At 38.3% G+C, this 13406-nt stretch overlaps 1 protein-coding gene across 1 annotated transcript in view; it reads left to right on the top strand.

Annotated features, from left to right (window-relative positions):
- ninj1 (ninjurin 1) overlaps window positions 1-13406 on the top strand; it is a 56830-nt gene that overhangs the window by 39187 nt on the left and 4237 nt on the right. Inside the window, exons 2-3 of the mRNA XM_072582269.1 lie at window positions 1512-1737; window positions 5637-5813. Of these exons, the coding sequence (XP_072438370.1) occupies window positions 1512-1737; window positions 5637-5797 (387 nt within the window). The 3' untranslated portion in view covers window positions 5798-5813. The remainder of the gene's footprint in view (window positions 1-1511; window positions 1738-5636; window positions 5814-13406) is intronic.

The following is a 13406-nucleotide window of genomic DNA, read 5'->3' on the forward strand; positions in this document are numbered from 1 at the left end:
GATGAAGTATCGGGAGATATGGACAATCTGCTTAAAACATGGGATCAGGATTTGGGACTAGAAATCTCTACAGAAACGTGGAATGACATTTGGGAAAACGCCAGAAGAATCACTGTCTGTAACAGAACTCAGGCTATCCAGCTGAAGATACTTCATAGGGCCCATATAGCACCGGATCGATTTGCAAAATTTAAGGCAAGAGCATCTCCAATGTGTCCCAAATGTAAAATAGAGGTGGGCACTCTTGTACATTGTCGATGGACCCGTCATAAGATCCATAGATACTGGACTAAAGTAGCAAGTACCCTGACAGAAATTTTAGGAACAGAAATTAAAGTGAACCCTGTATCTTTCCTTTTGGGCTTTTCGAACTTGCCCTCCCTGGATATGCACGGGAAGAGACTATTTTCTATTCTTTCTGTGCAAGGAAAAATATTTTGGTAAACTGGGTGGCTGAGGGCCCCCCTGGACTTTCAAATTGGCACAGATTAATTATGGAATGTATTCCCCTTGACTTCCTTACAAATATGGTGCACTGAAAGACCGAATTATTTTATAAAATATGGCAGCCCTTCTTGAATACAGATATTTTGGCTATCCTAACAAGGGCTTTTATATAATTGAGATTACGAACCTGGCTGGTCCGGGGCCCCTTGGGAGAGGAATCCCGCACAAATACGGGTTTTGTTATATTTGATATTAACACGTTCCGAGCATGTATCTCACTACCCAATTTCTATGTTATCCATTGGTTTTTTTTTGTTTTTTTTCTCTTTCTCTTATTTGAATAATGTAAGAGACTTAAATATACACTCTGGTTAGTTGTAGGTTAGATTAGTAGTTAGTTGAGTTTTGTTTTTTTTCTCGGTATTTTTCTTTTGTTAAATTTTGGTTACTATATATTTAAGATTTAATTGTATATCAATGTTTGTACTTGAGAGTTTTGTTTATTTTTGTAAACTTGTAAAAATGTTAAATTTCTAATAAAAATATCTATAAAAAATGATGTGACAAATGTGCATAGACAGTTTCCATTATAAATATGAAAATATGATGGAAAAGTTTGATGTCAAATATGATATCAGGATTTATTTTTAGATTGGAATTGTAAATCTTCTAAAATGTGGTGGTTGTATAACAAGTTTTGAATTCCTTTTGATAATGGTCGTGCAAAACTCTTTTGGATATTTACCTTTTTGAAGTTGCAACAGAAATACAAGTTGTCGCTGTTACTGTCTTACTGGCACGTACAGTTTGTCATTTCAGACTAATAAAAATTGCTTTAGAAAATGATTTAGAACTTCAGAAGTAATGACCCTTGGGTGTCCATTGCACAAATCTGAATCATAGACTGTATTTTTTTTTGGATAATATTCTGCAGAGAAAAGCTGCATCATAGTTAAGAAACAATCAGACCTTTTGGGAGTTATAATCAAACAACATGAAAGGTGAAGTTTTCTCTGTGCCGCCATAGACCTAATTTTGATCTCAACATATTTTTCTCACAACAGAATCCGACCAGGAGGCGAAGACAATCCATCAACTTCAATCACTATGCCAACAAGAAGAGTGCAGCAGAAAGCATGCTGGATATTGCCTTGCTGATGGCCAATGCATCCCAGCTCAAAGCAGTGGTCGATCAAGGGCCTAACTTCAACTACTATGTACCACTTATCATTCTCATTAGCCTCTCACTTCTATTTCAGTTAATAGTGGGTATCTTATTGATATTCATTGGTAAGTTAAATATTGAATTATGGTAAGATTATTACATTTTTACATTGTCAATGTGAATGAACAGATCAGTTGTCTGTTATTAGTAATCCATGTATATTTTTAGCATATTGATTTGCGGTATAGAATAATGGTACAAGAGAAATTACAGAAATGTGTGAAATATATTTTAAACATATTTGTAAAATAAAAGAAACAGCATATTTACCAAGAACTTCCAATCAAATATTTACTTGGTTACAATTTAGTATAAATTAGCTTCTTTTGAAGCTATGCTGTGAAATTCTAAAGCATTCAAACTTTCAACCCTTCTCAAATTTTCTTCTCTCAAGTTACTTAACTCAATGATAGCGATCCTGCCTCAGACTCAGAAGGTACAGGATTGAAATCCTATTTCCAACAGTTCTTCTGAGTGAAGCCTACAGCTCTGGCTCTAAATACCGCGTGAACAATAAGAGAAAAGTTCATGCTTGCTTTCCCCCACCACCTCTGTCCATTCCCAATGCATGGCTTAGGCAAGTTAATGAAATCTTTGGTCATACAGGACTAACCATTCCAAAAGCTAGTCTAAAAGATTTTCATGACCGTAGAAGAGCCAAGTCACATTCACGCTACAACCTGTCAGTTTTTGGATCCTTCCATTGCCATTATAAATTCCTCAGGGAAGAGCACAAAGATACAAAAAGTGCAAGGATGCCTGTTCATCTCAGTGAGATGTTGTCCTGCACTTTGACTGGTTTCTATGTAAACTTGTTTTACTCTGGTGCTGTATTTGTGAAACAAACAAATAGGTCAGAGTCAGCTTGCAAATATATGAAAGCCACAAAGGGACTATATGGCCAAATATTCTGTAAAACCCTGATCTTTCACAATAAAACTCTCAATTCTTACTTAATTACTCTACTAAGTCCTGTCAGTTTTGGCTGCTTTAGACCTAGCTGTTCAGGCCCTAGGCTAACTGGGCACAGAGTCCTGGTATGATGTTTGACCATGGAGAGGTCACTACTGGACTTTGCCTGTTCACTCAATAGCGCTCCCAATACCAACAGGGAGATAGCAGTGTGGAGGTAATGTCACTGGATTGGTAATCCAGAGGCCCAGGCAAATGCCTGGAGTGGAGAGAAGGAGGTTGTGCATTCAAATCTCTCCATAGCAACTGTTGTTGATTGTTGTAAAAAAATCTATCTAGTTTATAGATTCTAGGAAGGGAATCTGCTGTCATATGTGACTCCAGACCCACAGCAATGTCGTTGACATTTTGCAGTTATCTGAAATGGTGTCACTTAATTCAAGGGCAGTTAGAGAGGGGCAACAAATGTCCACATCCCATGATAGAAAACTAAATAGGAATTGGAAACAGAATCCTGTCTGAGTTATTTTCCTTTTGAATCCCTGAGTACTGAATCCAGTAGCTGTATCGTGGTGGAGATCAGCTCAGAATTGGTCTTCCGGTCTGCAGAGTTTATGGCCATTACTCACTCGGCCACCCAGAGAAATCTCAATTCACTTGAATAGGAACTAAATAATTTTATTGATGATGGTTGCATGATAAAGTTAATGAAAATAATAAGAATAAATTGGTGGCTGCTTGGAAATGCCAGAAACTGTATTGTGAATTCAGTCAATATGAAAGACTGAGTTACTCTATTCTGAATAATCTGAAAGCAAAGTGCAGTCATTATAAATACAGTTGCAAATGCATGAACTCCACCACCAGTACAATCACAGCCTGTACTTTATCCAAGTACTTGATGTATTAAAAGCAAAACATGGGAAAATATGTTTTCATGCACCCATTTACCATAATGTCGGTATTATTTCCATCTGGTTAGGGGAACTGGGTGCTGATGCTATGTCTATAAGGCTGTAGTGTTGTGCTCAGTCTGCTTTGAAGCAACAGTAATTTTTTATTAATGAAGTAAATAAAATACCACAGTTTCAGAGATTAGGATCAGGAACCAACACAAGGCATTGCTTTATTCCTGATCTCTGCTGTGGTTTTGGGAGCCACTGAGTGGATATAATTTTATGGGGCAAGGGCAATGCAGTGTAAGTTGCAACCCTCCACAAACCTGGGATTTGGGGGAAGGTTACTCAATTTAGCTCGAACTTTAACAGTGACCAGAGATTGAATGCAACTTGAATGATCGAATTGAAATATAAAACCCACTTCACATTGTGAAATTAGTCCAACAACCTTTTAGACCTAAAAACACGATACAACTGCAGAGAGGACAAAATACTTTCCAGGGAGCTGTGGCCTCAAAATGAAAAATATCATGCTGTTAAAACTATTTGGGAGCTATGATTGGGAGCTATATTTTAATTAATACATATTCATTACCATCAGTTAATTCCTTACCAAGAATAGGGCAGTCTTTGAGTAAAAATCAGTTTACTGCTTGGCATTCATACTCTTGAATGGTGTTTAGTTGATCCAGTGTTGAGTGTTTCCAATAATAATTTGATCTTTATTATTATTGGCTCCTTTATGGTGAATTTATTGGGTGAGATGGGACATTAGGCAAAGGATAAAATAATGTGAAGTGTATAAACATGACTGCTGTGAAATCTGATCATAATACCATCATTTGACAATTTGTGAGATGTGATAATTTAGGAAAACAAAGCAATGTGGCAGACTTTCATTTCATTGAGCTTTCATCCTGAACGGTATTAATGTGACCCAGAACAGGATGGTCTGATGAGAAGCTCTCCCTGGATTGGTGATAAGTCAGATGAATATTTGAAGGATTTGTATTTATTATCACACCATATTCATTGTTGCTTATATGACAAAATTATCTCAAAATAAATGTGGGAAACACCTAATAGCTTCATATCAGTGAGCAGCCTTTGTAAACACTGTAATCCAGTCAGCATGATAGAGTCATACAGCACGAAAACAGACCCTTCAGTCCAACTTGTCCATGCCAACTGGACATCCCAATCTAATGTCGTCCCATTTGCCAGCATTTGGCCCATATCCCTCTAAACCCTTCCTATTCATATACCCATCCAGATACCTTTTAAATATTGCAGTTGTACCTACATCCACCATTTCCTCTGGCAGCATATTTCATACAAGCACTACTGTCTGTATGAAAAATTACTCCTTAGGTCCTTTTTAAATTTTCCACTCTCACCTTAAACCTATGTTCTCTAGTTTTGTACCCTCCTACATTGTGGAAAAAGACCTTGGCTATTCACCCTTTTCAGACCCCACATGATTTTATAAACCACTACAAGGTCACTCCTCGGCCTCTGACATTCCAAGGAAAAATGTCCCAGCCTATTCAGCCTCTCCCTCTTGTTCGAATCCTCCAGTCCCAACAAGATCATTGTAAATTTTTTCTGCACCCCCTCAACTTTAACAATGTACTTCCTATACAACATCAACTAGAATTGAATGCAGTATTCTGAAAGTGGCCTCACCAATGTCCTGTACAAGATGATCTCCTAACTCCTGTACTCAATGCACTGACCAATGAAGGCAAGTATGCCAAATGCCTTCTTCACCACCCTATCTAGCTGTGACTCTACTTTCAAGGAATTATGCACCTACACCCCTAAATCTCTTTGTTCAACATCACTCTCCACCACTCTAGCAATTACTATATGTCCTGCCTTCGTTTGTCTTACCAATATGCAACACCTGGCATTTACCTAAGTTAAACTCCATCTGCCATTCCTTTGTAGTATGATAAAACATTTCAGGGAGACTAAAAACGCTCAGATTTGAATGCAAAAAATGGAAACTCAATTTGAAAATTAGATGCCTGATTCATGATATCCATAATGAATGTCAATGATAATTGATGGCTTGGCATTTTTGCCTTGATATTATGAATGTAGAGCTTTCAATTGCAATTGCCCAACACAATTCTTGTTCTTCTTTTCAGTCAAGTATGATCTGAATGACCGTAACAAACAAGCCAAGCTGGACGTTCTCAACAATATCACCACAGGCCTCGTGTTCATAATTGTCATTGTGAATATTTTCATCACAGCTTTTGGAGTACAACGGCCTCCTTCTTACGAGACAGCTCCACAACATCTTTAGCAATCTACAAAACAAGGTAATTCCACATCATTGCTCACCTTTCCCTTCTGTATCTCATGCAAAGCCATTGAAGAACTTGGTGTCTGATTGTATTGAGTTAGATCTATTACTGGATTATCTCTGGATTGTCAGGTAAATCAGTTGCAACCTGGCATAGAAATAAAAAGATTGAGGATTGAGCATGTAGCTCAAGGAGTCATGTGGGAAGTAGGGGTTCCATTTCATGGGTCATTGGCTGCAGTCTGATCGGGAAGGAACTGGTATTTACAGCTCAAACTGAATAGGACTGGGACAAGGATCCAAGCTAAAGGGATGCTCACAAGGAATTTAACCTCATAAATGGGGATAAGGCTCAGGGGTAAAATTATGGATAACAATTTGAAAGCAAATAAAGAGAAATGAGTAGAATAACAGAAATTGTAATTTAAAAGCAGAAAATGAAGGGGAGACTGAAATATGTAAACTAATTAAACCGAGAGAGAGAAAGAAGCAAATTAGAACAGGAGCACAGGTTTGAATGTATGTGCCAAACAAACATTTTCTGGAACAAACAAATTGAAAGGAGGGTATGACAGGTTACCAATTACTGAGGTATGGTTACAAGCTGGCCAGGACTAGGACTTACATTTGGTAGATTTTAAGGATTACAGGGAAGATCAGAGAAATAGTTGGATTTGTGAAGTAACCATACTGATTAAGAATAAAATCACTTCCTCAGGAAGAGAGAGTGTAAACAATATATAAGCGTGCGGTGTGGTCTTTTTGGTAGAACAATAAAATCGGAAAAAAAAAGTAAGACTGCAAAGTGCATAGGCCACCTGATGTAGCTGTGAAGTGGTAGCTTGTACAAATGCAAAAATTAGATAAACATAGCAAAAGAAGGGTAGTTTTAATGGGAGACTATTTTCCTTTCATATGGACTGGGATCAGCATCGAGCATGTCATAAAGTTAGTGAATGTTTTGTGTGTTTTGGATACTTTTCTGACACATTAGGTCCTAGAATCATCTAGAGGGCAGGCCATATTCAATTTGATAATGAATTTAGATAATACCTGATGTATATTGCTGAAATTGGAATTATGATTTGTTCAAGGTTAACACCATGTTTAGAAGGGAAAGTAAAAAAGACTTTATCGTTAGGTAAGGTTAACTTTAGTGACATTAATAAGAGGTTGTTCATATTAACCTGGGCAAATCTGTGAGTGGGTAAAGTTACAGATTATCGGGGGAGGTACTTAAAAGAATTTAACATAATCTAATACCAAGTTATACCTCTAAAGGATAGGAATTCTATTTGGTATCATAGAAGGAACAAAACAAAAAAAAAGTGTAGATGGAAGCTCAAATCCAGCAAATGGAAAAGAAACAAAGAGCTGTAAAGGTAAGAGTTCAAGAGAGAAATATGAAATGCTGCTGCTGAGATTCAACCTTCAGGAGTGGGGCAGTCAACACATAGTCAACATTAAAAGAAAAGTGGTTAATTTTTAACTGCCCTTTGAAATGCCCTGCATTCCACTTAGTTATTTAAAATTGCTACAGAGTCTGATTTAAAGGAATGAAACTAGGCTAACCACCCACTGTCAAGTAGTCACCATGACCGAGTGGACATGACAATAGCATGTAGCCCTATCGACTCTGCAAGTCCTCCATACTAATACCCTGGGCCTGTACCAAAATTGAGAGAGCTGTTCTCCAATCTAATTAAGGAATAAGCAGACAGTTGCTATAAGATATGATTCCACCCTTCCGTGGCAACATAAACTACATTAATATTTCATCCAGGGAGAGCAGCTAATTACCTATATTTGATCCCACCTCCCTTTCACCTCACAAGCAAATGAACATTTTACAGAGCAATTCCTTATACCATCTCCAGCTCAGTGGCTAGATGGCAATATGCAATGCAGAGTGACGGCAACAACATGGGCTCAATCCCTGCACCGACTGAGGTTATCATAAAGGGCTTTCTTTCTCAACTTCTCCTCTCGCCTGAGGTGTAGTGACCTCATGTTAAACCACCACCAGTCATCTCTAATGAGGGACCAGCCCTATGGGTCTACGGTGACTTTACCAACCACACTTTGTGGGAGACTCAGGGTCTGCTCATTACAAACTGATGTTATTGTCTACGAGCAGAAATCTCTTGTACCTATTTATTAAAACAATCAAAGCTTTCCATTGATCTCTAACAATTAAACCATATAGGCTTACTGACAGGTAGAATTCAGAATAGATCTGACGACACCCATCATTTACAATGAATGTAAAGACAGCTCCAAGTCCTAAACATCATAATCTTAATAACCTCAATTGTAACAACAGTTATATCTGGAGATAATCATCTGACCAAATGAAAGGGAGAGAAAAAAACAACTGAAAGAAAACTAGCAAGTAACATAAATATGGGTAGTAAGAGCTTCTTTAAATGTATGAAATAGAAGAGAGAGAGAAAGAGAGAGACAGTTGTGACTGTAAGCCCTTTAAAGACTGAGGCTGGGAAGTAATAATGGGGAGCCAGGAAATGGCAGAAAAGATGAACAAATACTTTGCATCAATCTTCAAACTACAAAAGGCTAAAGTGGGAGGAAACCAACACATTAGCTATCACTGCTGAAGTACTGAAGAAACTAATGGGACTCAAGCCTTAAAAGTCTCCTGGACCTGATGAGCCACATCCTATGATTTTAAAGGAAGTAGCTACAGAGAAAGTGAACGTTGTGGTGGTAATCTTCCAAGAATCTTTACATTCTGGAAAAGTCCAACGCCATTGGAAATCTCCTAAAGTAACACCATTATTTAAAAAAAAGAGGAAGACAAAAATAAGTAAATATAAGCCCGTTAGTTTATCATCTGTCATATGGAAAATGTTAGAGCCAATTTTAAAGGATGTAATAGGAGAACATTTAGAAAAATACGCTGCAGGCAGACAAGGTCAGCACGGCTCCACAAAGGGAGCATCATGTCTTACAAAACTTATTAGAATTCTTTGAGAGGATAACAACAGGGTATATCAAGAGGAAGCAGTGGATGTAATATATTTGGATTTTCAAAAAGCATTTAATAAGGTACCCCTCATAAGGTTCATCAATATGACAATACCCTGTGGTGGGTTGAGATGGTTTATTAGCATGGTTAGAAGATTGGGTAGAGAAGACAGAATTGGAATAAAGAGGACATTTTCAGAGGGTGATCACTAGTACTTTAAACCAGTGAGTTGGGGCGGATGGGAAAGGTAAAACGACAGGAAATATGATGGTAAATAAAATGGTAAGCAGCAGGTTAGCATGTGAGCAGGATGGTTTATGTTCAAGGCAGATTACAAAAGAAGCAAGGATAACTCAGGAGATACTATTAGAGATATTGGAAATCATAAGGGTAAGAAATCAAGCATAAGAGCACTCTACCTGAATGCTTGTAGCATTCGTAACAAGGTTGATGAGTTAACAACACAAATGAACATGATTTAGTAGCCATTACGGAGATATGATTACAGGATGGTCACAACTAGGAATTAAATATCCAGTGGTATCAGACTGTTAAGAAGGACAGACAGGAAGGTAATGGTGTAGCTCTGATTTTCAAGGACGACATCATGGCGGTGCTGAGAGATGATATAGCTTTTATGGAGAATAAGGTTGAATCCATTTGGGTGGAAGTCAGAAATTCTAAGAAGAAAATGTCACTGATAGGTGTAGATTAGATTAGATTCCCGACAGTGTGGAAACAGGCCCTTCAAGTCCACACCGACACACTGAAGAATAACACACTCAGACCCATTTCCCTCTGACTAATGCACCTATCACTATCGGTGAGTATATAGTGATAAGCAATTTAGCATGGCCAATTCACCTAACCTGCAGATCTTTGGATTGTGGGAGGAAACCGGAGCACCCAGAGGAAACCCACGCAGACACTGGGAGAACATGCAAACTCCACACAGTGGCCTGGGGCTGGAATCGAACCTGGGTCCCTAGTGCTGTGAGGCAGCACTGTTAACCACTGTGCCACCTTGCCACCCCTGTAGTCTATAGGCCACCAAATAATAACATCACATTGGGGTGGGCAATAAACAAAGAAATAATTAATGTGTGTAAAAAATAGTACAGCAGTTATCCTGGGGGATTTTAACTAACATGTCAATTGGTCGAACCAGCTCAGTTAGGATAGTCTTGAGGAGGAGTTTGTTGAGTATATCTATGAAAGCTTTCTTGAACAGTATGTAATGGAACTGATGAGAGAGGAGGCTATCCTAGATCTGGTCCCGTGTAATGAGACAGAAATAATTAACAACCTGATAATTAAGGATCGTCTTGGAAGGAGCGATCACAGAATAGTTGAATTTAGAATACAGATGGAGAGGTGTGAAGATAAAATCCAATTCCGGGGTCCTGTGCTTAAACAAGGGAGATTACAATAGAATGAGGACTTGGCTAAAGTAGACCTGAAACAAAGATGTTATGATGGGAAAGTTGGTGAGCAGTGGAGGACTTGCAAAACAATTTTTCAAAGTGCTCAGCAAAAGTATATTCCAATGAAAAGCAAGGACTGTAAGAAAAGGTGTAATCTGCCATGGGTGTCTAAGGAAACAAGGGAGGCTATCAAATTGAAAGGGAAGGCATACAAAGTGGCCAAAAACAGCATGAAACTAGAAGATTGAAAATGTTAAAGGTCAACAGAAAGCCACAAAAAGCTATAAAGAAAAGTAAGATAGAAAATGAGAAAAAAAACTAGCATAGAATATAAAGACAGATAGAAAAAGTTTCTATAAATATATAAAACGATGAAGAGTGACTAAAGTAAATGTTGGTCCTTTAGAGGATGAGAAGGGACATTTAGTTATAGGATATGATGAAATGGCCAAAGCATTGAACAGGTATTTTATATTGGTCTTTACAGTGAAGGATACTAATAACATGCCAGTAATTGACAAAGAAACGAAGGTAAATGAGGACCTGGAAACAATCGTTATTACGGAAGAGATAATGTTGGGCAAGCTAATCAAACTCAGGATAGACAGGTCTCCTGGTCCTGATGGAATGCACCCCAGGACAATAAAAGAGATGGCGGGAGAAATAGCAAGTGCACTGGTGGTAATTTCCCAAAATTCGCTTAACTCTGGGGCAGTCCCAGCAGATTGGAAAACAGCAAATGTGATGACACTGTTTAAAAAGGGAGATAGACAAAAGATGAGGAATTGTAGACCAGTGAGCTTAATCTCTGTAGTGGGAAAGATACTTGTGTCTATTATCAAGGAAGAAATAGAATAGAAATTGTCCCATTGTACAGATGCAGCATGGGTTCATGAAGGGCAGGTCATGCTTAACTAATCTTTTGGAATTCTATGATGACATTAGGAGCAAGGTGGACAACAGGGACCCAGTGGATGTGATGTACCTAGATTTCCAAACAGCCTTTGACAAATTGCCACACAAGAGGCTGCTGCATAAGATAAAGCTGCATGGCATTACTGGTAAAGTATTATCATGGATAGAGGATTAGTTGACTAACAGGAAACAAAGAGTGGGAATAAATGAGTGCTTTTTGGCTGGCAATCGTTGACTAGTGGTGTGCCTCAGGGATCAGTGTTGGGACTGCAATTATTCACAATTTACAGAGATAATTTGGAGTTGGGGATCACGTGTAATGTGTCAAAGTTTGCAAGTGACACTAAGATGAGTGGCAAAGCAAAGTGGAAAATTTTGCAGAGGAATACAGATACTTTAAGTGAGTGGATAAAGGTCTGGCAGATGGGATACAATGTAAATAAATGTGAAATCATCCATTTTGATAGAAATATCAATAAAAAGGATTATTACTTGAATGCTAAAAGGTTGCAACATGCTGCTCAGCAGAGAGATCTGGGTGTCCTTGTGCATGAATCACAGAAGGTTGGTCTGCAGGTTACAACAAGTAATTAGGAAGGCAAATGGAACGTTGTCCTTTATTGCTAAAGGGGTTGAGTGCAAAAGCAGAGAGGTAATGTTACAGCTGTACAGGATGCTGGTGAGGCCACATTTGGGGTACCGTGTGCAGTCTTGGTCTCCTTATTTGAGAAAGGATATATTGGAGGGGATGCAGAGGAGGTTCACTAGGTTGATTCCAGAGTTGAGGGGGTTGGCTTATGAGGAGAGACTGAGTAGATTGAGATTATATTCACTAGAACACAGAAGAATGAGGGGATATCTTATAGAAACATATACAATTATGAAGGGAATAGATAATATAGAAGCAGAGAGGATGTTTCCACTGGCAGGTGAAACTAAGAGAAGAGGACATAATCTCAAGATTAGAGAGAGCAGATTTCGGGTTGAATTGAGAAGGAACTTCTTCACCCAGAGAGTCGTAAATCTATGGAATTCCTTGCCCAGTGAAGTAGTTGATACTATTTCAGTAAGTGTTTTTAAAGTTAAGATCGTTTTCTTTTGAACAATAAATGGATTAAGGGATACAGTAAGAGCACGCGTAAGTGGAGCTGAGTCCACGAAAAGATCAGCTGTGATCTTATTAAATGGCGGAGCAGGCTCGAAGGGCCAGATGGCCTACTCCTGCTCCTAATTATTATGTTCTTTTATGTTCATAACCTGTGACTAGTGCAGTGCCACAGGGATCAGTGTTGGGGCAATAATTATTTATAATAACTTAGATGAAGGAAGTGAATGTACTATGTGTCTGTAGGTGACATAAAAGCAGTTTGGAAGGTGAGTAGTGAGGATGATAAATGCAGTCTGCAGAGGGATATAGACAGGTTAACTGAATGGGAAAAAAACTTGGCAGATAGAGTACAAATATGGGAAAACGTGAGGTTAATACACTTTGGGTAGGAATAATAGAAGAACTAAGTATTTGTTAAATTGGAAAAAACTGCAGAGAAGTGCAGCACAGAGAGATTCGGGAGTTCAAGTGCATCACAAAAAGTTAGCATCCAAGTTCAATGTGTAACAAGGAAGACAAGTGGAAAGTTAGCCTTTATTTTAAGGGGAATGGAATATAAAAATAAATCATTTTAAAACTACACAGGACACTAGTCATACAACACCCAGACTACTGTAAGCAGTTTTGGATCCCTTTTCTGAGGAAAGATATTCTGTCACTGGATGCAGTCAAATCACTCGGCCGATCCTGGGTACAGAGGGATTTTCTTAAGAGGATCGGTTCAATCAATTGGTCTTAAGACACGGGTGTGGAGAAATATTTTCTCAGAAAGTGGTGAATTTGTGAAATTCTTTATCACAGAGGGCTATTGAGGCTGGGTTGCTAAGTATATTATGCACGAGATAGGCAGACTTTGAATCATTAAGGAAAGCTTATGGGGTAAAGCAGGAAAATGGAGTTGCGGATTATCAGATCATTACTGCTCTCATTGAATGTGAAGTGAATTCAATGGGCCAAGTGGCCTACTTCTGCTCCTATGCCTTATGGTCTTATGTAAGTTAGGGAATGCTGGGACTCAGCTCTTTTTTAGAAGACAAGTATCTTGTGAATTTAGGAGGATAGATATGTACTGGAATATTATTTAATTGGACCAAGCTGTTATTACTGTAGTCAACAGTAATAAAATAGTCAGTTGCTTTTCTGCATTGTTCCAAGTAGCTAAAATAGGTCAAATAG

Source organism: Chiloscyllium punctatum, chromosome 12, assembly GCF_047496795.1.
Source record: "Chiloscyllium punctatum isolate Juve2018m chromosome 12, sChiPun1.3, whole genome shotgun sequence".
NCBI classification, from domain to species: domain Eukaryota; kingdom Metazoa; phylum Chordata; class Chondrichthyes; order Orectolobiformes; family Hemiscylliidae; genus Chiloscyllium; species Chiloscyllium punctatum.